Below are 27603 nucleotides of genomic sequence, written 5' to 3' on the forward strand. Positions count from 1 at the left end.
AACCATACGTATACACATACATATATAAGCATATACATATATATACAAATATACATGTATACATATATAAAAGTTCTGATTACATTTTAAATTAGTTTTCATCTAGAACTGATTCTCAAAAACATTTAATCCTAAAAACCTGTCAACCTTGAAGTACACAAGTCATCAGTAAAGCACATAAGAACAATACCTGCTCTTATAAAAATAATAGCAAAATAATATTAATAAAACTAAAATAAGCAAGAGAAAAAAGATTATTTTTCTTCTTTATAGAGGCTCTTCCCAGAACACATATTGTTTTCCGTCTATCCTAAAACTTGTATAGAAAATACATACATACATCTGCCATAGGTTACATTGTCAGTACAGAAGCTAAGACATAGACAAATATGCAATAGAGTTGTAAGGAAGTACTCAAACAAAAATACAATCACAGACAATTCCTAACAGCCAAAAGTTAGAAGCAAACAAAGTGCCTTCCAGGTTTGAAGGTATGCAAGAGAATGTGTTCATACAAAGAAGTACAATATAACCATAAAAATAAAAAGAATGAAGTACTGATATACACTACAATGTGGAAGAACACCAGTGGCTCATGCCTCTAATCCTAGCTACTCAGGAGTCTGAGATCTGAGGACCACGGTTCAAAGCCAGCCCAGGCAGGAAAGTCCGTGAGACTCTCATCTCCAATAAACCACCAGAAAACCAAAAGTGGTGCTGTAGCTCAAGTGGTAGGGTGCTAGCCTTGAGCTGAAGAGCTGAGGGACAGCGCCTAAGACCTGAGTTCAAGCCCCACAACTGATCAAAAAAAAAAAGGGGGGGGGGGAATCATTCTTATCAGAATTAGTTTAGGGTTATCTAACAAATTAAAATACACATTATGACCCAAAATTTCCACTGAAAAAAGAGAAGGCCAGGCAGAGTGGCTCAAGGGTCATGTACCAGTTTCTCATGCCAGTAATCAGGAGGCATAGACTAGATTGGAAGTATTTACAGTTCGAAGCCAGACCAGGCTTACATTTAAGATGCCCTCTCAGCCAAGAGCTACACTGTGGGGTTTTACAGCCTAGCTACATGAGAGGCAGATATTGGGAAGCTCACAGTTCCAGGCCAGAACAGGCAGAAAAGTCCATGAAGCTCCAACTAAACAGAAAAAGCCAAAACATAATGTATACATCTCAACCATGGTGGCAAGCTATGTTCCAATTATTTACCTAGGCTAGAAGTAAGACACGATCTTAAAAATAATCAGTTAAGAAGTGCTTGGGCAACATAGCATTGCCAGCAAGAGTAAGGCCCCAAGATCAAATCCCAAAACCACCAAAAGAAAAAATAGTAAAAACTGAAGATACATAAAGAATACACCACTCATGATTATTAACTCTGAAATAAGGAATATTTCTTAATAAACTTAGCCCTAGTCCATTGGACACAAAATGTTTTGGAAGAAATAAGTGGAAATGGGACTCATTCCTAAAGTTATATAAACAGTGTTAAACTTTATATGCTTAAATGATACCAAATATCCTTATATAATAAAAAAAAAAAAGTATTGCACAATATTGCCAGGTGCAGGTGGGTCACACCTGTAATCCTAGATACTCAGGAGGCTGAGATCTGAGGATTGCCATTTGAAGCTAGCTTAGGCAAGAAAGTCCCTGAGACTCTATCTCCAATTAAATACTAAGAAGCTAGCAGATGGGCTGTAACTAAAAGTGGTAGAGCACTAGCCTTGAGCAAATAAGTTCAGGGACAGTACCCAAGACAGACAAAAAAAAATACTATTTTTATAATTGTATATTGTCTCAAATGTACTACATTTCTATATTGTCTCAAATTTGTTACAAGGTTTAATAAATGAAAGTGTGTTAAATGAGCTGATAATCTTATTATACGCACATTAAAAGCAGTTTGTTAACTGTTTTATCCCTAGAATTAAGGACAGTAGGAACCAAGACTGCAGGAGGCAGTGAGGAGAGACAAAATAAGGTTTACCATGCAGAGGTGAGCCAGACGGACTGCTTGATAGACCTGGAACAGGGCTACAGCGTCCTCCTTGCTTTGACGTCAGCTCTTGTTCAATCTCTTCCAGCCCAGCACTTTTCTGGAAACGGCTCATGCGATTCACTACTCGTGGTGACATGTGTGTGCGAACACATGGCTGGCCACCATAAGGGTTGATGGGGAACACGTGAGAAGTACCTCGGAGCGTACTGACTACAACCCAGCGACAGTCATGGCTGAAGCAGATGTCCTGCACCTAGAAACAGGACAAGGAAAGTTGGTTATTAATACATGAAATCATTCATTGAGTTCCATACAGCAACAAAAAGAAATGGAATTAATTGCTTCATTAAATTTGCTTTAAATATTAATATTTTTACTTTATAGATGAGAGCTTCTCAATGAATTTTGTTCAATAAATGTCAGAAATCTGTCACAATTTAGGGAATTCTGTTCATTGTCACAGAGTACCAAGTCATAAAACATGACCTAAATAAACAGTGTTATCCTATTGAAATGCAACACAAAATAAATAAGTCAGGCTTATTTTCCTATAGCATTTTCTAAAGGAAGCCCTATTTATTTTTTATTTTCTTTTATTTTTATTTTTATTTTTTGGTCCGGTTGTGGGGCCTGAACTCTGGGCCTGGCCACTGTCCCTCAGCTCTTCAGCTCAAGCCTAGTGCCCTACCACTTGAGCCACAGCGCCACTTCCGGCTTTTTTCTTTTTGCTTATGTGGTGCTGAGGAATCAAACCCAGGGCCTCAGGCATGCAAGGCAAGCGCTCTACCACTAAGCCAACTTCCCAGCCCATCCTATAGCATTTTCTAATAAGCATGTAATAGACAAAATGTAAAAGTACCCTACATAATTAAGTCAAAAATTAATTAAAGCTGTCATTTAAATATTCTGATGTACCACTGCAATATGCTAGGAATAAAGAGATAAATAATAAACCCTTTGAAGTCTTGGACTACTGGGAGGAAAGTACATAGGAAATTTACTAAAATAGAATGGGAGAAGTAAAATGGCTGTCTATACACAAGCAAAGTGGTTAAAATATTAAAAAGGAAAGACATCATAGAGACTGCCTCTCTGAGCAGATATCCAATCTCCTCCTTTCAGAGATGATGGAGGGAAAGAAAGCATGAGTAGTAAATAAGAAAGAGTACTGTCAGACATAAGAATGTGTACAAAATAAAACAGAAAAAGAATACGATTTAGATTATTTGGATATTCCATTTTAAATATAAATGAGAAAGAAATGGAGGGCAAGTTGTACTAGATGTCAGAATCTCATTAAGAGACAAAGAAGGCCAAAGTGTTGGATATTATTGAAAAAATAGTGGAGAGATTTCAATTTTGAAAAGATTGTTCTGCAAGTAAACTTTTAGTAGACTGATGAGTAGCAATAAAAAAATTTAGATAGGAATTTATTCCAATATTCAGGGATATATATAATCTAAACAGAAGTGCAATGTAAAAGAAAGGTCTTACACACATACACACACACACACACACACACACACAATTTATATAGCTGCAGATGCCTGATTTCTTTAAATTAAGGAGCCACTCAAAATTGCATAGCATAGTCTCAATTTTACTGGCAATGCAAACACAGAAAATATGTAAAGGAATGAGCCATGTTTTTAAAATAAACACCATTTACAAAAGTAAGTGGTAGTCACAGATTTAATCCAGACAAACTAGTCACAACACTGCTCTTTCAACATCAATTTGAAATAGTTTGAATTCACTAGTTTTATCATGAGACCAATCTGATGAGGACAAAAACATCTCCAATTTACTTTTTTCATAAAAAGAAAGTCAAGTAAAATTTAATTGTGATCTAAGCTTTATATTTTTCCTCTTGGGGGCCATGAATTCACACCAGAGCCTCACACATATGAAGCATGCATTGTTAACTGAGCCACAGCCCCATCTCAACTCTATTTAGACATAGCTTCTAACAATAAACCAGATAACACATATTTTATTTACTTTTTAGCTTGTATCAGTTTTATTGGGAAGGGGAAAATGCAAAGTTATATCTCCACGTGTTTATATTGTATGAAGTGTGTGGCAACACATACTTTAAGAATCTTACTACAATAACTAAATTAATTTTTCATCACACAGAAAATATTGCTTAAAAAATTCAGGCATTACAAAAATAAAAGCACAATAAAATGAGGAGGTCTTTGTGAAGAATAAGGTTTAACTTTTAAAATGCACATGTCGGTGTATGAGTTTGAAGTGTGTTAGCTTTTATTATATATAACAACATGAATTGCGTTAAATGCCTCGGATAAAGAAGAACTTTCTAATGTACGAGAGCTTCAAATAAATCTAAATTCAACTGGATGCAGGTGACTCATTGTAACTGTAGCTATTCCAGAGGCTAAGATCAGAGAATACAGCTCTGGCTGCCTTGACACCAATTTTGGATTTGTTAAATTGTAAGTTTTCAAGATCGCCTGAAATTAAGTTGTAATACCAGCACAGGAGGCTGAGACCAGAGGATAATGAATTTGAGACCTGGATGGCCTACATTGTGATACTCTGTATATGCTGGGAGGCAAGGGACCAGTACTTCACTGCTACCTTACTGCTTGACAAACATTAATGCCTGGGCAGACACAAAGTACAAACATGTCTACCCATCTTTATTCTTCTGAAATACCCAAATGATATTTGAGTGTTAAAATTTAAGACCACCCTGAAAGCTGACAAATATAAACTGTTTTCCATAAATATTTAACTCTGTAAGTTGCCTAGATTACTTTTGGCTTCACTGTCTTTTCTGAATGTAGTGAAGATTTTAGTGGAAGAGTGTTTGTGGGAGGAGAGAGAAAAACTTACAAGAAACAGAAAACCTGCAATAGCCAAGGCCACAGAAGAGAAACATAGGGCCATCAGAATCTCCTGTCATAATATCACGCTTATTTCCTCCTGCCACAACCAAAGCAAGGAAAAATATCCTTAAGCTTATTATTGAGCTTATTATAGATGGGCTCTCCTCAGTAGAACTGAAGCTTGTTATCAGAATTCTTTTCCCAAAACACATACAATCAGGATCACTTTCCACTCTGTCAATGAAAAAAAGAGATTCCTTCTTTCACTTGAAGAATGCTTGTGATATGAAGTGGCTTTCACAATCACTATCAAGACAGGAAGACAGAATTCTATCCAATGCTTACTTAGAAATCTGCTATTAGAAAAAGATTCTTCTCTATGACCTTGAAGACACATCAACACATATAAATGAGCAGAGAACAATTGGAAAAGATATTAGCTGTCAAACAAATAAGAGAAATTTCAATCTTTTAAACATAGCAAAATCAGCAATCTATAAAATACAAAATGATGTGTCTGTTAGTATTAAAGATCTAGTTGGGCTGCTATTCACACATAAAAAACAACATACTAAAGCAGGGCCCTGGTAGTTCATACCTGTAATCCTAGCTACTCAGGAGGCTGAGATCTTAGGATCAAAGCCAGGCCAGGCAGGAAAGTCCATGAGACTCTTATCTCCAATTAACTATCAAAAAATCAGAAGTGGAGCTGTGGTTCAAGTGGTAGAGCACTAGCATTGACCTGAAGGGCTCAAGGACAGGGCCCAGGCCCAGAGCTCAAGCCCCACAACCAACGAAAAAAAAAAAAGAGAAAATACTAAAGTATGCTGAAAATCTAGTAAGTACAATCATCTCATATAAATGTATTATTGTATTAAATAGTATATTAAACTATACTATTTAATGCTTATATATTATATTTAATGTATTTATCATAATACATCTAATATATAATATTAGAATACAAGTTTTTCATACATATTTATATATTATATATTTTTAAGCTATGTTTGTACACTATAATAAATTTACCTATTATAATATATAATAGTAGATATATGTATTACCTATATTTATGTAAAGACAATCTAATAAAAAATGATGACATCATCACATGACTTTGACCTCAATTTGGAACACTCTCTCCTCTTAACTCAGAAGACCTGATGGGAGTTGGTCGTGATCATCAGTTTCACGGCAAGCACAGATTAACACAATTTACAGTTAAAGGCACTCTCAAACTTCTTTGAAAGAAGAAAAAAAACCTGAACATTCACAAACCACTACTCTGAACTCAGGAACTAAGCACTTGTGTTTCAAGAGATAAATTGTATGTGCTTCTATGCTCCCCATTTCAAAATGCGGACTCAAGGGAATATTTTTTTCCCCAGTCCTGGGACTTAAAACCCTGGGCTTCTTTTGCTCAAGGGTAAAACTCTACTATAAGCCACAGCACCACTTCCAGATTTTTCTGTTTATGTGGTACTGAGGAATCGAACACAGGGCTTCATGCATACTAGGCAAACACTACCTGTATACCACATTCCCAGTTCTAGGAACATTTCTTTTTTTAACAACATTTTTTTTTTGGTGGGGGTCTCCAAAAACAACATAATTTAGTTTAAAAATTCTCACCAGCATACTCATTCTCAGTGTAGGCTTTTAAAATAAGACTCAAATTAATCATTATTCATTCAATTTACTATTCTTTCAGAGTTTCCTGTATCTCTCCACTTATTTCTTATTGTGGTGCTATGAAACTGGATTATCACAAACCAACGAGGTTCCAGAAAGCTAATATATTCTTTCCTTACTAGATACTATAATCATATTGCAGTAATTTTGACAAAGGCAAATGACTTATGGCAATATGACTGGCTCATTTTATGTATCTCATTAAGAATCAAATAGTAGGCCATCAAAATCTAATGTAGCAGACATAGTTACGTGGAACATGACATTTTTAAGTGACTTCAGTTATGTCTGATATTTTATCTGAACTTTAAAGATCTATATATTTAATTGAAAAAGCAGGTTAAATTCAAAGTGCATATAAAACAAAAGAATTCAGGTACTAAAATGAAGTGTTGCAACATTTTAGCATCCAAGATACAGAAATGGCCATCTCATACACCTCCAAAATTATGCTCAAATTAATTCCTCAAACCTTATTAACAACCTCTGTTTATAGGAACAATAAAATTTTCAGTTATTTTGATATTCTAAAATCTGAACTTGAGGTTTGCAAACTTTAGATAGAAGAAATCTGAGAGCTAGTAGTAGCTCTGGTCAAGTGTTTTCATAAGTAAGACCTTGTGATCAATCCCCAACATGGGACTGGGGAGGGTAGTATTTCAGGGGTGGAAGGAAGGATAAACGACCAAATAATTTGTAAGAAATGCAGGTCCTGAGGTGAAACTTTACTGATTATGATTCAGTAGATATTAGCATAGGGACAGAAACAATAAAGAAATCTACATTTTAGATCACTTGATAATGACCTTAATATTAACCTAAAGTCTGTCATACTGAGTTACCAAATAAAGAATTTAAGGGGGCGAATACCAGAAATCACCCAATTTTTTCTCTTCTTACACTCTAACTTAGATGAATAGTTAGTAACTGGGTGTTTGAGAAAATATGGCAGGAGGGTTCACTAGGGCTCTACAGGCCGAATTACCTCAGGATGACTTACCTTCTACTATCCTACTATCTAAAATAAGCTTCTTTTGTTTAGGTTTATTGTATTTTGCATTTGTGAATTTCAAGATGTTCATAAAGGAATAGTTCAAGATTTGTGCAAAATGTATGCAGGTCTTTCAGTAAGTTTAAGTAATTTTTTAAAATCCCCCCCCTTTAAAGAGAGAGGGGAGGAAGGAAGGAAGGAACGCATGCAGGCAGGCAGGCAAACAAATGAAACAGAATTATTTTCAAGTCTATATTGAACTCTTACAAATTATGAGATTATTTTCTTTTGGTGGAACTTGGGTTTGAACTCTTGAGGTTTAAACTACCTTTGCTTGCATGCTTGTTTGTTTCTTTAGTTGGGAATGTACCACTCAAGTCACACCCCCAGCACTGCTTTTTGTTTCTTTCTATTTTTGCTGATCCTGGGGCCTGAACTCTGGGCCTGAGGGCTGTCCTTCAGTTCTTCAGCTCAAGGCTAGCACTCTATAACTTGAACCACAGAACCATTTCCCGCTTTTTCTACTTATATGGTGCTGAGGAATCGAACCCCAGGGCCTCATTCATGTAAGGCAAGCACTCTACCACTGAGCCACCTTACCAGCCTGTGACTATTTTTTAAGACAGAGTCTCACAGACTTCTCTGTCTAAGCTAATTTCAAACTGTGATACGGTGGATGTCAGACTCTAGAGAAGCCTGAATTACACTCATGAGCCACTGGAGTCTACAGGAGGAACTATTGCTAAGGATAACATTCTGAGTCCTTTAAAGTACAGATAGGTAGGTAGGTAGATAGATAGATAGATAGATAGATAGATAGATAGATAGATAGATAGATAGATAGATAGATAGATAGATAGAAACATAGATAGAAACATAGATAGAAACATAGAAACATAGATAGAAACAGACTATATACTTTATATAATGTATACAAAACTATGATTATATAATTAACAATTCAATGATATAATGTATATATAAATACATTATTTAGTACTTTAGTACTAGAATTTAGTATTGTAGTATGTAGTTTTATACAAATCAACACACAAAAAAAGTACTACATTTATCCCCAATGCAGAATCTCTCAACAAAAGCAAATGGAGAATGAAGGAATCTGGGTATAGATGTGGTATCTTGATAAAAAGAAATTAGCATCTTTGTTGCTCACATTACTTCTCATATTATTGCCTTGAACTTTGAAATGATATCTACAAATTGCACTAATAAAAATTATCATGTGGAAAGAGGCAAAAAAAAAACCCACCAAGGCATTGTTGCCCACTTGTAAAACAGACATCTTGAATCATGATAAAAAATTAAGTGTGTTTTCACCTCTAGCTATGATATGCCGATTAACTGAAATAACTACAATCTCCATTCAGTTAAGAAAAAAGTGAGGGCTGGGAAGGTGGCTCAGTGGTAGAACGCTTGCCTTGCAAGCCTGAGGCCCTGGGTTCGATTCCTCAGCACCATATAAGCAAAAAGAAAAAAGCCGGAAGTGGCACTGTGGCTCAAGTGGTAGAGCGCTTGCCTTGAGCTGAAGAGCTGAGGGACAGTGCCCAGGCCCAGAGTTCAGGCCACACGACCGGACCAAAATAAAAAAAAAAAGTGAAAGGAGAAACAGATAGGGACTAAGGAGGGAATAACAGAAAGGGGAAGGGAGTTAGGGAAGACAGGAGAAGAGGGAAAGAGGGAAAGAAAATAATTGGATAAAATATCTGAAAAGAGTACTAAATTTCCAGAGTACTAAAAAGATAATAGATAATGGTCAATAGCAATAACTAACAAGCCATTATAAGAAATTATGTTGAATAAAGATATTTGGAAATTTCAAAAGGGAAATATTTGCCCACGAATTAAAAAATAGTCTGGAGTTATGTCTCAAGCAGTAGAGCAGACCATCTACCTAACAAGACCAATGGCCTGGCTTAAGAACCTAAATAAATAAATAAAATAGTGATAATAAATATAAATTTTTTAAAGAATTAAAATGCAAGCTCTAGATATTTTCAGAGACACACATTCACAATTCTAATCCTTCAAAGTCAATAAAACAATTTTCATGGAAAATGATTTATCTTAAGACTAGCAGAATGGCACAAAAGCTAGAATGCCTGCTATGCAAGCTCTATGCCCTGAATTCAAATCCTACTACTACAAAGGAAAAAAGGAAAAGTAATAAAGTTAACTGAGAAATATTTGTCAACAATTATAATTAGGTTAATATTAGCAAAACTTTGCTTAGAATAAATGTCATATTAATTTATATGCTCCATAAATAATGGTGGAAAGCCTACTAAATGATTTGTAAACTTTTAAGTTTCAAAGTTTAAAAATCACCTAAAATTATCAACCTAGAAATGGAGAGAGGGGAAAATGGTAGTATGATTAAGACCAAGGAAACCTGCTCCTCTTTTATGCTTTTTTTCAAAGGATCAAGAACCAAAATTTCTGTCCCAGTGCCAGCCACTCATACCTGTAAACCTAGCTATTAAGGAGACTGAGCTCTGAGTTACCAATCTATGAGAGTCTCATCTCCAATTAACTGATTTTAAAAAAAAAGTCAGAAGTAGAAATTTTGCTCACATAATAAAGTGTAGTCTTGAGCAAAAAAAAGCTCAGAGACAGCACTTGAACCTGAGTTCAAGTACCAGGACTGGCATTAAAAAAAAAAAAAAAAAGAACAAAAATTCACCAGGCCCTGAGTTCAAGTACCAGGACTGGCATTGAAAAAAAAAAAAAAAGAACAAAATTTTGAATGAATAACCTATCTAAACTTTCATATCACATAAAGAATTTGGTAAAGACTAAATGACTAAATATGTACAAAGCAAACAGAATTGGCATGTAGCATATCATAAATGGTTTAGCTATGAGCTAGTGTTGTAATGGTAAAAAAACATGTAAGACATGAAGTTCAAGCTATTCTTCACAACTAACAACAGTATTATAAACTGTTCCTTGCAAATAGAATAGTTCAATTTTTAACAGCATAAAGAAATCAGAATGTCTGGAGATCTTAATTCTCATTTGTTGTTCTGAATAAGCATTAATTAATGCTAAAAAGAAGAATTTATTTTTGTAAGTAGCTATTTTGTCTTAATGAAATATGTATGTAAAAATCAAGGAAGGACTTAAGATAGTATTCAAAAGGCAATAGAAAAACATGAGAAAACAAGTAGGAATGCCTAAGGAAAAACAATTTTAATATGCTAAAGATGAAGCTTTAAATTTTAGCTATTCTATTTCTAAAGTTGGCGATATAAACACTTTAAGCACTCAAGGATGTTTTCAGCTTTCAATAGTTCCCCATTATAGTAAATAGTAAGACTCTATATAGCAAGACTCAAAAAGGTTAAGTCTCCATCAAGATTAGTAAAAAATAAAAAATCAAGACAAAAATATACAAATGGGCAGGGAATGTGGCTTAGTGGTAGAGAGCTTGCATTGCATGCACGAAGCCCTGGGTTCAATTTTTCGGTATTACATAAACAGAAAAAGCTGGAAGTGGAGCTGTGGCTCAAAGTGGTAGAGTGCTAGCCTTGAGCAAAAGAAGCTCAGGGACAGTAGAAAGAAAGAAAGAAAGAAAGAAAGAAAGAAAGAAAGAAAGAAAGAAAGAAAGAAAGAAAGAAAGAAAGAAAGAAAGAAAGAAAGAAAGAAAGAAAGGAAGGAAGGAAGGAAGGAAGGAAGGAAGGAAGGAAGGAAGGAAGGAAGGAAGGAAGGAAGGAAGGAAGGGAAGGAAAGAAAGAAAGAAAAGGAAGGAAAGAAAAAAGAAAAGGAAGGAAAGAAAAAAGAAAAGGAAGGAAAGAAAAAAGAAAAGGAAGGAAGGAAGGCAGGCAGGCAGAGAAAGAAGAAAAGAAAGAAAGAGAAAGAGAAAAGAAAGAAAGGAAGGAAGGAAAGAAAGAGAACTCATTTATTAAAACCCAAAACTCAAGACGAACAATAAAGGGCAACATAAAGCTCTGCTACCATTAATTGCACAGGGCCAGTAGTCCTTGTAGAAGTGAGCTTTGCTGTAACTTGTCACAGCTTTACAAGAGATGAACACACTTCTGTCCAGACATGCCCAGAACTAGCGGGTGAAATGTGCTAAAGATGGAGGAAGTAGGTTTCAGTAGGCAAAGAATATCTGGACATACACTAGATGCTGAAAAGTAGCACTACTGTACATGGGGGAGTCAATCAGTATGGATCTAAGGATACAGTGAGAAAGGGTGCCTCTGACCATATCCACAAGTTTAACCTCTTCTCACCCAGTTGGGGGAAAACCTTATGGCACAACAGTTGTCATTGGAACAAAAAACAATGCTCACACTAAATATATTATTGAATGTTTTAATTGGGGAAATGTGATGAAAATCTTGTAAAAATGTGGTATCCTTCCATTCACTTCAGTGTACTATCACTGCAGCTTATATACACTAAAAAAAACTAATGTCATGTGAATGTACTTAAGTTTAAATGCTTGTAAGATTACCTGAGTACCTCAGTCACATATACTAGTGACAGTGAGACCAATTTGCAATGGACCAACTTCCAGGTGTCTAGTTCCATTCTGTATATGTAGCATAAACACCACCAAATCCCAGGAGGAAACTAGGTGAGGAATTAATGGCTGATGAAGTACTAGGTGTTAACTCAGTACAACATCGCCACCTGCCTGATACAGCAACCAAGTACACTTCCTTTTGTAGAAGTTTGCCAGTAACCTATTACTATTTTAATCAACAACTTACAAATGGAATCCTTTGACATCACAGATAAACCATGGGAAGGGTAAACCTGAAGATTAACAAGTTGCAAGGGTCCAAATGGGAACCTTACCTCTCATTCCACTGAACAGCTTACAGGCTCTTTTAAATATCTAGGCCTGGATCACTGAGGGCTCAGCAAAGAAAATAAGATGGTGTCACTGGGCCACCCAGGTGTAAAACCCACAACTCTGAAGGCAATCTAAGTAAGAAGCATTCAGTCCAGGAATATAATGGAAAAACATTGACCCTACATTTACCCTACATTAGGCAAACTATGGCATTGGCCTAATATGCCTATTTATGTATGTTTTGATGAATTGTTTAGGGATGATTTTGTCAATAAAATAAATGAGTTCAAGAGCCGAGATGTGAGCAGCTAGGCAAAGAGAAAAGAGCCAAGACTCTTCCCACAAAAAATGGATCTACAGTATAAGAAGGCTAAGCTTCAAGCCACAAAGGAAATAATTCTTGACTAGTACTCAAGACTAGTACTCTACCAATTGAGCCACAGTGCCACTTGTGGTTTTGTGAGTGGTTTATTGAAGATAAGAATTTCATGGACTTTCCTGCCCAGGTTAGCTTTGAAACACAATCCTCAGATCTCAGAGTCCTGAGAAGCTAGGATTACAGGCATGAGCCACTGGATTGCGACCTAATGGTTTCTTTCAACAAGAAAATTATGTTTCATTTTGATAAACTATAATCTATAAATTTTGTTTTAATGAATTTTCTATTAGTATCACATTTTTTTAAATCTGTGCCTAACCCAAGACACATTACATTTCTAAAAAAATCTGTGCCTAACCCAAGACAAGTTACATTTCTTCATTAAAGCTATATAATTGTGGTTTGTAAATTTATCTCTATCATCAAATTTGGGTAAAAATGTTGACATGACTAACCTTTCCTTACTCTATATCTAAACACTCTTGTCAAAAGTTAACTGTCTTTGTGCAGAACTCCCTACTAATAATGTGGATTTAACTGATAATCAGGTAGAAGCATCTTTCAACTTTATTCGTATTTTTTTTATTTTGAAAATACTGTACAGAGGAGTTACAATTACATGAGCAAGATGTTCATATTTTTTTAAAGTCCAATGTATTTTCAAGTGAATTTTAAACACATCTTGTTAATTTCTATTTTAGTTTCTCCTGGGAATTTGATAGAAATTATACTAAATCCAAAAATAAATTTAAACAGAAGTTATATAACATTATTCACAACAGTTCAACTCTTCATTTTTTTGGATCTTTATTTACTAACTAGAATGCTTTCTAGTCTTTCAATTGCATATCTTACCTATGATGCTGTAGTGTTCTTATTTCCTAACATTTAAAATTCTAACTTGAAAATTATATGTGTTAGTATATAGAAAACTTCAATTGATACTTCTCTACTGATCTATGTCCTATGTTACTGTTACACTCATTTCCTTTTTTTTTTAAAGAAAAAGCTTGTCATTATATGACTTCTTTTTTTCTGGTCCAAGGACTCTAGGCCTGGGAACTGTCCCTGAAGTCCATTTGCTCAAGCATATCACTCCACCACCAGAGCTACAACACAGCTTCAGGCTTTTTCCATGATTAATTGGAGATAAAAGTTTCACTAACTTTCTTATCTGGGCTACCTTCCAAGAATGATCCTCAGATTTCAACCTCCTGAGTAGCTATGGTTACAGTCCTAAGACACCAGTGCCTGGCAATCATATGACATTTTGGATCCTGTTTTAATCACTTGCCAGTATATGATAACCATTTAATTAATTAATTCATTTTCATTCATTCATTTTATTTACCTTTATCATTTGTTTATTTATTGCAGTTCAATGGCTTGAACTCAGGGCCCGTGCGTGCGTGCGTGCGTGCGTGCGTGCGTGCGTGCGTGCGTGCCTGCGTGCCTGCGTGCCTGCGTGCGTGCGTGCGTGTGTGTGGTGGAACTTGAACTCTGGGCTCTTCAGCTCAAGTCAAATGCTCTACTGCTTGAGCGACAGCACCATTCTGGTTTTCTAGTGGTTTATTGGAGATAAAAGTCTCACAGACTTTCTTGCCCAGGCTGGCTTTGAACCATGAACCTCAGATCTCAGCCTCCTAAATAGCTGGGATTACAGGCCTGAGCCACTGGCACCGGGCTGGGCCTTGTGTTCTTGCTTGGCTTTTTCCACTCACTGCAAGAGCTCTACAATCAAGCTTCCAGCTTTCACTTCTTTTTTATAGAGTCAGATTTTTTACACAGCCAATCATATCTACCATGAATACCTTTCCAACTAAAGGTGGTTCTTTCCACATTCTACAATGTTCCCTATTAATCTCTAGGATTCTCTCTAACTGCAGCTTTCATCTGTTTTGTACTATGTTTTCACAATCTATGTCCTTAGACTCCCATACTTTTTGCAGTGTCTCAGCAACTTAGTGATAATACCAGTACCACCCTTGTTTCCCTCTTCCTATACTGTGAAAAGGAAATGCAATGAAAGCATTAAGCTGGGAAAATAATAGGCCTCTTCTCATTTGTTTTCCATCTGTCAGGATCACCATACTTGAACATATAACATGAGTGCTAGAAAAGCCACTATATAAAGCATTTAGTTGTTTCAAAACTAGTCCTAGTGAAGGAACCTGATATTGACAGTTTAGCACTCACTGTCACAGTTTTGTATTTGGAGAGAGGGGATAGATGGAAGACACTGAAATGACCACAGTGTCATAGAGTTGTCAAGTTTAGAAAAATGAAAACAAGCTGAAAACTGGAAGCTCACCCTTGTAATCTAGCTACTCAGGAGGCTAAGAACAGAGAATCACAGTTTCTCTGTAGGACAGTTTATGAGATTCTTATCTCCAACCAACCTCAAAAAAAACAAAACAAAACAAAAAAAACATTTGGAGCTGTGGCTCCTTTATCAAAAAAGCTAAGAGAGTACCTAGGCCCTGAGTTCAAGTTTCAGTACTGAAACGTACATACATGCATGCATGCATGTGCATGTAACCCCCACATACACATCCACACATCCACAGAAAGAGTTCAATTTGAATATCAGTATAATCATGACTGGGTAGATGAGATATTCTCATAATAAAAATTATCTAAAATGATTTCCTAATAGTATCAATTAATACTATGAAATTGACTATTTGCTCCTTGACAAAGATACTAATTTGTAGGACTTTTTTTTTTTTTGGGGGGGGGGATCCGGTCATGGGGCCTGAACTCTGGGCCTAGGCACTGTTCCTCAGCTCCTCAGCTCAAGGCTAGCGCTCTATCACTTGAGCCACAGCGCCACTTCTGGCTTTTTTCTTTTTGCTTATGTGGTGCTGAGGAATCGAACACAGGGCCTCATGAATGCAAGGCAAGCATTCTACCACTGAGCCACCTTCCCAGCCCCTTATAGCACTATTTTAAGATGATAAAATTTACACTTATCTGACACACAGATGTTTCTAAAGCAAATGTGCTATTTGCCAAAATTAGCATATTGTGTAAAAAAGTGACTTGACTCTGCTTGAATAAGACATTATAGAAGTATACTAACAAAATCCTTGTGAAGTTTATACTTACTGTGGCAACAAGGACTGTTTTGTAATGCATGTGTGCTTTGTGAGGAAAATTATTGTCAGATGCAGAGGATATCCCAAGTCAAATACCACAAAACAACTTAATTCAACATAATTAGATCCACATACTTTTTCCCCTTGCCTGATTAAAGTACACTCAGAATTCTTGGAAGAATTCAAAATAATATGATTCTGAAGTACTCAAAGATGACTAGATAGATCATGTGCCATATGGAATTCATGACTGGTATTAAATTTTATCAGTTCAAAACATTTTCAGTAGAAACTTACAAAGACTAATTTTATGATCAACTGAGGTCCTCACATCTAAAATATTAATGGTTAGACATTAAAAGATGCACCTAGAGCAAAATCATTCCTTTTTACTTGCCTACCTGTTAAAAACAGGAATATCATTAGCAGATCCAAATATATCTAAAAAGAATATATGCGGTAATATTCTAGCAATGATTACTGTAGACCAAAAGTTCTATTTCTAGGGAATAAGCATGCTAGTATATGGTGGTACATGGTGCTACTCAGGAGGAAGAGGTAGGAAGATCTTTATCCAAGGCCAGCCTAGACAAAGGTAGTGCAAAAGTCCTTATCTAAAATACAAACTAAAAAACAAAAGGACCAGAGATGTGACTAAAGTTGTAGACCTATATTAATTTTATCTAGAGCTCTCATTACACAATCATTACACAAATGATTCTGTAACACACTAATATCTAGCTAATCCACTTTAGTAATGTTAATACTCAACAGATAAAACCAAAAGGGTATAATTATGTTGGAATTTGTATATTTATTTTATGTTGGAAAGCATGCCTTCATCAATTATTTGATTATCTTATTAAATGGATGAGAGGTGATATAACACTGGATGCTTTATCAATTTTCACAACTAAATTAATGTCCAATGTATTTTAATTATAATTATGAACTTTTTATTTTTATTATAGTCATTTGTTTCAGTAAAAATATAAGAGAAACCACCCTTTAAAATGGGTTGGACTGTTCAAAGAATAGCATAGAATTATCTCCAAAGAAACAGTTGGCACACTGGTAAAGCCATAACCATAAGTTCTGTGAAATAAAAGCTATTTGTAAGTTTAGGCTCCTGAGATAATGCATGTTATCTAGCATTTGATGTTCAGAATATTAAAAACATATAAAACATCATGCCATACCATGATAACTAAAGCAATATTTAATAATATATGTGTATATGTTGGGGCTGGGAGGTTGGCTCAGTGGTAGAGTGCTTGCCTTGCATGCATGAAGATCTGGGTTCAATTCCTCAGCACCACATAAGCAGAAAAAAGCCGGAAATGGCACTGTAGTGCAAGTGGAAGAGTGCTACCCTTAAGCTGAAGAACTGCGGTACAGGGCCCAAGCCAGAGTTCAGCCACCACAACCAACAACAACAAAAAAAATGTGTGTGTATATTTGTGTTATCTGATAACAAGAACATTAACAAAGTTGTTTATATAAATGTTTAAAAACTAACTATGTTGAAGGGTAAACAAAGGAGGAGGCTGCAATGCTTGGTAAGAAATGTATGCATTATCCTGCCCATGTAATTGTAGCCCCTCTGTACAGTATGTTCTCAAATAAAATAAAATAATATTAAAAAAAAAAAACTAACTATGTGAACAAAAAAAATGCCCACCCCTGTAAATTTCTATTTACTACTTTCTATCATCAGGGAGGATAATTTCATATTACCAAGGTGAAATCAGTAAATGTAGTAATGGTGGGAGAGGTGCATAATTAATTCTCACTAGCAATTGAAAACTGCCTCCAAGTTATAATATACCCAATTCTATTTTGAGAACTGTGTTTATATATATATGTAAATGTGTGTCTATAGGACCAAGTGTGAGCAGGTAAGTGTGTACATAGAGACATAAGTAGACTCATTGTTCCTAGTAAAAGATAAGGAGGTCAGATATCTATCCACTGAGTGATCAAGGTTTTTTTCTGGAGCTAAAAATGGGGTAGGACTAAAGAGTGAAATGACCAACTAACATAAAAATTACCGAATTTTTAACAGTAAAGTTTCAACTTATTGTTTTTATCTTTATTTGCTCAAATGAGTATGATATGCTATCATACTCAAAGAATAAAGTTTTCTCAAAAACAAAGTTTCAGCTGGCCCTCAGTAGCTCACCTCTATAATCCTAGCTACACAGGAGGATGAGATCTGAGAATTGTGGTTCCAAGCCAGCCTAGGCAAAAAAAAGTCTAGGAAACAATTATCTCCAATTAAATCACAGAAAAAGCTGAAAGTAAGGCTGTGGCTCAAGTGGTAGAGTGCTAGCCTTGAGCAAAAGGAGCACTGGGACAGCACAGAGTTCAGGCCTCAGGACCAGTTTTAAAAAAAAAAAGTTTCAATTAGGTATAAATGACCCATTAGATTAGATATCACAGCACACAAAGAAATAAATTCTAAATACTACTTACTTTGGCTTCTGTTTCACCCCTGTGTAGAGTATACAGATGATGGACAGCACTTTGGGATGAGGACCAAGGATGAGTCAAAATTTGGAAAACATGGAAGTCATGCCCAAGGGTGTCCGTTGTGACTAAAAGCATCCCTAGAAGAAAAAGCAAGGTATAAAAATTCAAATGATTATGTGCACAGATGAAATAATTAAAAATTGATTGGAATATTTTAAAATAATACTAAATAAAAAATTCCCCTAACTTATAAAAACTAGTTTTCAAAATAAGAAAGCTAAGATAAAATATCTACTTCCAGATTCACTCATATCTAGCTACTCAGAAGGTTGAGATCAAGGGGCTGGGAAGGTAGCTCAGTGGTACAGCGCTTGCCTTGCATGCCTGAGGTCCTGGGTTCAATTCCTCAGTACCACATAAGCAAAAAGCTGGAAGTGGTGCTGTGGCTCAAGTGGTAGAGTGCTAGCCTTGAGCTGAATTGAGGGACAGCGCCCAGGCCCAGAGTTCAGGCCCCACGACCAGATCCAAAAAAAAAAAAAAAAAAAAAAAAAAAGAAGGTTGAGATCAATATCAAAGCCAGACCAGGCAAGAAAGTCAAAGAAAATCTAATCTCCAATAAACTAATCAGAAAGGCCAGAAATTGCCACCTAAAATCCAGAAATGGAGCTGTGGCTCAAATGGTAGATATCTCTAGCAAAAAAAGAAAGAAAGAAAGAAAGAAAGAAAGAAAGAAAGAAAGAAAGAAAGAAAGAAAGGAAGGAAGGAAGCAAGGAAGGAAGGAAGGAAGGAAGGAACGAAGAAAGAAAGAAAGAAAGAAAGACAGCAAGCTCAGAGACAGCAGCACCATATCCTCAGTTCCAGTCCCAGGACAGGAATCAAAAGAAAAAAAAATTTCATATAAAATACAAACATAACATAACACCACTAGTAAACTAGCAAAAAGCAACTACTAGATGTGAAGATATTATGATGCACTGTATGACTAAGAGAAAAATCTTATACTCGTCAAGTAAAGTTCACAGACATGTTCAAATTCAAGGGTATAAAAATGTCTGATCAGAGCTGAGGGCAGTGGCTCATGCCTGTAATCCTAGCTACTCAGGAGGCTGAGATCTGAGGATCACAGTTCAAAGCCAACCTGAGCAGGAAAGTCCATAAGACTCTGATCTCTAATAAACTAATCAGAAAAAAAAAAGGGGGGAAATAAAGCTGTTGCTCAAGTACTAGACTGCTAGCCTTGAGCTCAAAGAGGCTCAGGGTTAAAACCCCAGGACTGGGGAAGGGGGAGGAAAGACTGGCCAGAGTTAAAACGTGATTGCTAAATTTATAAAACCTGAATGCTAAGTTCAAAAAATGTATTCAGCAATACTGAACCAATATTGATTCCTCCACTTAGTAATTCTACAGCTTAAAATTTGTCTACATTCATCTGGACAACATGTCTATATTCCCAACTAACTATGGAGGTGAATGCAGGGGGACTTTGTGAGCCATAAATTGGGTAACACAGGGACAAGAGGCACCAAAAAGTGATGCATTACACACATACACACACACACACACACACAATTTTTTGTTGTTGTTGTTCAGTCGTGGGACTTGAATTCTGGGCTTGGGCACTGTCCCTGCACTCTTCAGCTCAAGATGAGCCCTCTACCACTTGAGCCATAGCACACTTCCGGTTTTCTAGTGGTTTATTGGAGATAAGAGTCTCACGGACTTTCCTGCCCAGGCTGGCTTTGAACCATGATCCTCAGATCTCAAGCCTCCTGAGCAACTAGGATTATAGGCGTGAGCCACTGGCACCCGGTGATGATATTTTTTCTACTCTAGGACAATATTAATTGAAACTGTCAACAATGCATTCAATGAAGATCTTCATTTAGTTAAGACAATATGACTATGAGTGTCAACTAAAAAGATAATATACCTACGTTTCCAGAATTCTGGAGACTGCTTGTTAACTCACAGCAGAAATCTGTCATAGCACTCTGTAATCTCACCTTGTATATGGGATTTTGTTTTTGCTTTGTTATTTTTCATTTTATTTTCCAGGAATGTCATTAGACTATACATCTGCAGCCTCTTGGAAATAAAATAGACCCTTCCCAACAAGTAGTTTGAAAACCTCTGATCCGGACTTCCATAAGCATAAAGAAGGCTAAGAGCCACTCACTTTGTATGCAAATTCAGGCTGTGGTTGGTCTGGCTCCCAAGACAACAGGGATGCTACAGAGCTGCCTTTTCTCCTGTGGGGGCATAGTCTGACCATCAGGAGGAGGGCGGAGCCTGTGTATTATGAGGCAGGGTGTCTGCAGAAGACAGGATTAGGGAGAGGGAGTGGGATGTGGAAGAGGGGTATGACAGGGGCATCACTGTGATCTTGCATTTTAAGATGCCTACCAGAGGGAAACATGCTTTTCACATTTTTTAAAAATTATAGGGAGAGCCAGGCACTGGTGGCTCAGGACTGTAATCCTAGCTACTCAAGATGCTGAGATCTGAGGATCACGATTCAAAGCCAGCCTAGGCAATAAAGTCTCTACCACTTGAGCCAGAATGCCACTTCTGGCTTTTTCTGCTTATGTGGTGCTTATGTCTCTCTCCGAGAGACAGGCTGACAGAGACAGAGAGACAGTGAGTCAGAAAGACAGAGAAATCACCTAATTTCCAGAAATGTCCAGAACATTATTGTCATCTAAAGATGTTTGTTATTGTTATTTTCTATTAAAAAAGACATGAGATTGCTATTGTTTTACTTTAAATATGTCGTAGAATTTTAAACTCAAAAAAAAACTTCATAGGCCTGAATTTAAGGATTTTAACTACAGTTTAATATCCCTTATCCAAAATGATTGAGATAAGAAGGGTTTCACATATTGGATTCTACAGGAATAGCCATATACATGAAATGAAGCACCCTTTGTACAGTTTCAGGAAATTTATAAAATGTTCTTCATGTGTCTATATTTTGCCTACAAGACTCAGGAGGTGAGAATGTCATGTCTGTGATTTTTTTTAATTAGATTTTTTTTTGGGGGGGGGTCGGTCGTAGGACTTGAACTCTGGACTTGAGCTCTTCAGCTTATGGTGAGCCCTCTACTGCTTGAGCCACAGTTCCACTTCTGGCTTTCTAGCGGTTTATTGGAGATAAGAGTCTCACAGACTTTTCTGCCTGGGCTGGCTTTGAACCGTGATCCTCAGATCTCAGCCTCCTGAGTAGCTAGGATTACAAGTATGAACCACCGGCACCCAGCAATTAGATTTTTTTTTTTAAAGAGAGAAAATGCCATTTTACTAATGGAAGTTCCCATTAGTCTATAAAAGTATACGTTAAATAGCATTCTATTCTAATTTGGCTTAACAGTATGATACAACAGTCTTTCTATTTTAGTCACATGATTTTTCTATATTTCTAATGCTGTAGTAGCATTATATTATTATTCAAGGATCAATAGGAAAACAGGAACAAGCAAAAAGCAAGGACAACCTGACAGTTTTCAATAAACAGCGAGTACACAAAAAAATATTCTGCTCCCATAGAAATATCTGGAGCATACTGAGAATATAACAAGCCACCATTTCTCATTAAACAAGATTTATCAAATATCAAAACTATTTATAATGCGGTTTGGAGCAGGGTTTGGAGAAGAGTGAATACTCAAGTGGTTGGTTGAAAAGTAAAATGAAACAAGCTTTATGTCACAAATTTTATTATCTTTAGAGTTGTACAAAAATTTTGAAAAGTGTTAACTGTCAATTTTCTATAGGAATTAAAATTAGATTTTAAAGCATTTCAACTTTCACATTTTCACATTTTTAGTAATGTTTATGATTTTAAATTTTGTCTGGTATTAGTGGCTCACGTCTATTCCTGGGGAGGCTGAGATCTGAGGATCATGGTCTGAAGCTAGCCAGGGCAGGAAAATCTGAGAGACTCTTACCTCCACTGAACTACCAAAAAAAGCCAGAGTGGAGCTGTGGCTCAATTGGTAGAGTGTTAGACTTGAACAAAAAGAAGCTCAGGGACAGCACTTGAACCCTGAATTCAAGCCCCTGGAACAGCAAAACAAAAAACAAAACAAAAAACCCATCATTTAAATTTCTTTCTCTAAATGAAGGAATTAATCCTTTTTCACATATAAGGTATTTAGTGATATAGATATTATCTGCCAGAATAACGATAGTTTCTGTTTTCTTTTTTCCTTCATCAATACATCTAAGATTTTTATTTTCCAGGTAACTTGTTTAATGATTTTAATTTTCTTTTTAATTTTATTAATTTCTAGCCTATCTTGTTCTCTGCTTTATTTTTCTAGTTTTAAGTTCATTTGTTCATCTTTCGTATTTCTTAAGTTCCAGAGTAAGAATGTATCAGTCAACGTTCTCCTCTAAGTCTTCCTTCAATTCTACAGATACTAAAATGTAGTACTTTCAATTACACTCAACTGTAAATGTTTTCTAGAGACTTCCATTGTGACAACTGGTTATTTAAAGTGTTTCTTTAGTTTCAAATATTTTAGTATTTTTCAGATTTTTTTTAGCATACTATCATAATGACAAAGGATTATTAGTTCGCTTTATGGCTCCAAATACTATATACCTGGATAAATGTTACATGTATATTTTTTAAACCTGCAGTATTCTATTAAAACTAATTAATTTAAGCCTATCATTAGGTTTAACTAAATGTTCGCTCCTTACTGATTCACCTGCTTATCAGTCCCCTATCTTATCATTGTTTTCTACAATGAGTTTGCTATTATAATCTGTTTTAAAACTTTCCTTTGTTGAGAGAAATCATGAAAACATATTAAGTATCACTGAAGAAACAAGACAGTGATTGAAGTGGAAAAATGGCTTTGCTATTGCCTTGGCAAAGGTATAGCTCAAGCTACTACATTATTATCAGCTGCCACTGACCTATGTTAAAGAGAATACATTTTAGGTGATAAATTTTTATAAATAGCTTAATACTACACCATTTAATACTATATTACTTTCCTTCAAATTATGTGCCATGAGGCATTGATACTTTACTAACTTTCCTAATTGTTACACAAACAAGAAAATTACAAGCTTAATAACAAATTGGGAAAATAATTTGCAACTCTTCCTACTTTTTTTCTGAATTTTAATACATTTTAGTAATCAAAATACCACTCCTATCTTCTGATAACAACTCTTCAAAAGAAAGTAAGATAGTCTTGGTTATAATAAATGTATGTTCCCCATGTACCACAAATAAATTCACTCCATTTCTTTAAAAGTCACTTCAACATTCTATTGTTGGGAGTCTGTACTTCACACCTATGAGCCTACTATTCAAGAGGCTGAGATGTGAGTGAGACTACAGGTTCAAACCCTCTATCTCAAAACCCAGGAGGGAGAAAACACAACTGAACAGGAAATGTGGCACAAGTGACAGAGCCTAACCTCAGACTGTGTATGAAAGCCTTATGTTTAAACACCAGTACCGAAAACTAAATTCATTTTTTATTTTACTTTTGTAATTACGAAGTAGTAGAAAGGAGTTATAATTCTGTGAGTCAGCTAACAAGTACAGATAATTAATAAATTTCAGCATGTTCTAGGTTTACAAATTGGCATCCAAATTTTCAGAGGAAAATAAAATTTTAACCTTGTTATTATCTATGTGTCTTATATCACACATTTTTTTCCCACTACTTCATGCACACTTAGCTTCTTCGATTCATGAATGAGGTTTTTGGTTTTTTTTTACAAAACTTAAAATAATATAAAAGTTAAAGGAACAGGGAGAAAAGGGAGAAATTGCTAGAGTAGGTCTGCATAATCATGTGTTTTCTTTTAATTTACAATATCCTCTTATTGAACACGTTCTGCTGAGGAAATACTAAGGCCTTTTTTTCTAGAAAACAAGTTTAAAAGCACATATACATAAAAGGAAAAACTCATACAGAGTAGACTGTGGCTTGAGAACTATTTATGCAGCATCAGAAGACTAAACCAGACTCTGGCTTGGCCATAAACTAAACCCACGCCCCAAATGAGGTGCCAAGCCACAAAAAGCATTTGCGTCATCTGGGAATACAAGGAAAAGGAGGACTTCTAATTATAGGGCCTGGAAGCGGAAGCCTAGAGTGATTAGCTGTTTAGGCACTGCTGTATGTTTATCTGGAAGCTTCCTCTCCCTCACTCTCAGCCTCAAGTTTGATAGATGAACATTAGTGTTGGAAGGTGGGGACTGGAGCTGCTGATGGTACACAGAGTTCTCCAAAATCCAAGGAAGGTAGAGAATGAACATTAAGGCTTTTGTGGCCTCATAAGAACATAAGTCTTTTCAACTGGGCGTCAGCTGGTTAGACCAAAAAGCAAAATTAAAGAGTAGCGAAGCTGCAGTGGGCATACACTATAAAATCTTGGAAACATGAGGAGGTTAGTCTTTTTTCCCATATCCTATTTATAACACCTATCTAATTGTGCGGTTCTTTATCATGTGCACACATGTGAACTGGAAGACTCAAATTATCAACTATTCACACTCTCCTAAAATGAGGTGGAACCACTGATAATGCCAGGTCAAACAGAAGACTACAGAAAATCAGACTGTATCATTAATAAAAGAATTTCAAAAAAAAAAAAAAGAATTTCAGGGACAGCGCCCAAGCCCAGAGTTCAAGCCCCACGAATGACAAAAAAAAAAAAAAAAAAAAAAAATAGAATTGTATATTTTAGTGTCCAACCTTGTAATGTCATCGTTGCAAACAATACTGGCAATGTTTGTAAACACGAAAGCAAAAAAAAAAAAAAAAAAGATTCTCAGTACTGACAGAAATCTTTGTCCTGAGGTTCCACAAAACATTAGTGTTATTGCAGTCAATTAAACCCTTTAACTAAATTTTCAAAATGAATGTGGATATTTAAAAACAATAGTCTCAGAGTTCACAGAAGCATATCCGTTTCTAAATACTTCAGCACATTTCTCAAGGGGCTTAAATACACTTATAGTTGAACTCATCAATGGAGAAGTACACATCAGGAGGCCAGAAATCAGTAAATTTTTATTAAAAATGATATATAAAATCCAGCTAAGACAATGATTTAAATTCAACAAAGTAAAATAAGGGACATGTATCCACAACCAACATAAAAAAAAGTGGCTTTATATGTTGCATTTGGAAAAAACAATAATTGGTAACTATTTTCTAGTTCATATATATTATTCTAATTCACCTTCAATTTTATAATTTTTAGGCCACATTAAATAACTTTTGACTATATTATTCCAAGGCTTTCAACATTAATTACTGTAATGTTTATTACAGTAAATAGTTTTATATGTATATATTATTTAATAAAGTGGCATTTGCTTATGTACTATTGTTTTTCTACATGTTTGAATATATATATAATCCTTGCCATGTCAGGACACTGTACATTTTTTAACCATTGTTATGAATTCACTTATTTGAAGTGCTAATATTAAATGATTCTAACAAGTAAATATGCCTATGTGTATACTAAACAAGATAGAGCAACATCATGAAAAGTTCCCAAGCATTCCTTGAATTCATTTTCTGCCTATTTATCTGCTTCCAATCACTGATCATAATGAATTACTACTTCTTGTTTTTGATTTACAGTAAATGCCATCACACAAGATTTTTCTGAGCCTATTTACTAGAAATAACAGTAGCTTATTCATTTATTTATATTAATGAAAAGAATATGCTACATTTCTGCATCCATTCTCAACAAGAGTGAGAAATGAAATTCACAGTGTGAAATCTAACTAGAAGTATAGGGATGAAACAACCATTATGTTTTAATATGTACCAACACAATATTTGTTACTCATGATCTATACCTACCTACATGCTAATATGTGATATGCCTGATGCCAAGGAACTCTTACAGTTATACGCATAATAATGCTGAATTTATTTCACAAATAATAATTGGCAAGCATACATGGTAAAGCAGAATTTAAATGGAGCTTAGCAGGAAATTTGGTAGAGAGAAAAAACAATAAATGAAAACATTACTAACAACAATCATAAGAAGAAGAAATAAGGGGCTTGAAAGGTGGCTCAGTGGTAGAGCGCTTGCCTTGCATCCCTGAGGCCCTGGGTTCGATTCCTCAGCACCACATAAGCAAAAAGAAAAAAGCCGGAAGTGGTGCTGTGGCTCAAGTGGTAGAGTGCTAGCCTTGAGCAGAAGAGCTGAGGGACAGCACCCAGGCCCAGAGATCAGGACCCACGACTGGACCCAAAAAATAAAAATAAAAATTAAAAGAAGCAGAAATAAGCAAAGAGAAATGATACACAACATTTTATTTCAAGAAAATATTGTATGTAATAAAACTAAAAAATATCATTTAAGAAATAAATTTATAAATTTGGGAATTTCTAAAAGAATAGAACTGGTGTATTTCATATACATGAAATGAATCATTTAGGTTTTTTTGCACATTGCTTATAGACACAGGGTTGTTTGTGATGGTGGCAGTGGTGGTAATAGTACATGTCTGTCTAAATGCAAGCTAAACACTTTAAATTTTTCCTGATTTTATATTATATAAGGTATACCTAAATAAAACTCAAGGTTGACAAAAAAAATACTAAAGACAAAGGATGAGATAAGCTAGATGGTTTTCTATAAAATAAATGCAGAAAGGAAAAAAATATGTAGCAGTGGTATTACTTGACACTTGTGTGGGAATGGGAAGGGAAAACTGGGAGAGAGTGAGAGAAGGGGTGACATTGTCCAAAAGGAAATGTACTCATTACCTGACTTATATAACCCTCTCTGTATCAACTTTATGATAACCATTTTTTAATAAAGAAAAAAAGAGACCAGTTATAAAGTCACTTCAAGAGCTAGCACACCTCATGAAAAAAAAAAGTTTGAAAACTCAGAATACAGTAGGCAGAGCTATATAAAAGATACAGATAAATGATGAGGGGAGTCCCACCTGTAATCCTAGCTACTCAGGAAGCTGAGATCTGAAAATCACAGTTCAAAAGCCAGCCCAGGCAGACAAGTCCCTGAGACTCTTATCTTGGATTAACCAGCAGAAAACTGGAAGTAGTGCTGTGGCTCAAGTAGTAGAGCACTTGTCCTAAGCTGAAGATCACAGGGACAGTGCCCAAGCCCAGAGTTCAAGCCCCCAAACCAAACCAAAAAAAAAAAAAAAAAAGATGAGGGGGTCAAAAGGAAAATAATGAATCTTAAATGTATAACCTGGCCAAAAGGAGGGAAAGCATCATGAATCCTGAATGCCACAGAACACACAG

General features: G+C 35.6%; 1 protein-coding gene across 13 annotated transcripts in view; it reads right to left on the reverse strand.

The window, feature by feature from the left end:
- Bcas3 (BCAS3 microtubule associated cell migration factor) overlaps positions 1 to 27603 on the reverse strand; it is a 525475-nt gene that overhangs the window by 360757 nt on the left and 137115 nt on the right. For all 13 annotated transcript variants that reach the window (XM_070027089.1, XM_070027084.1, XM_070027086.1 and 10 more), the window contains exons 14-15: positions 18329 to 18462; positions 1996 to 2260 (exon numbers count right to left, since the gene is read on the reverse strand). In XM_070027089.1, the coding sequence (XP_069883190.1) occupies positions 1996 to 2260; positions 18329 to 18462 (399 nt within the window). The remainder of the gene's footprint in view (positions 1 to 1995; positions 2261 to 18328; positions 18463 to 27603) is intronic.

Source organism: Dipodomys merriami, unplaced genomic scaffold (genome assembly GCF_024711535.1).
Source record: "Dipodomys merriami isolate MVZ:Mamm:240054 unplaced genomic scaffold, mDipMer1.0.p SCAF_19, whole genome shotgun sequence".
NCBI classification, from domain to species: domain Eukaryota; kingdom Metazoa; phylum Chordata; class Mammalia; order Rodentia; family Heteromyidae; genus Dipodomys; species Dipodomys merriami.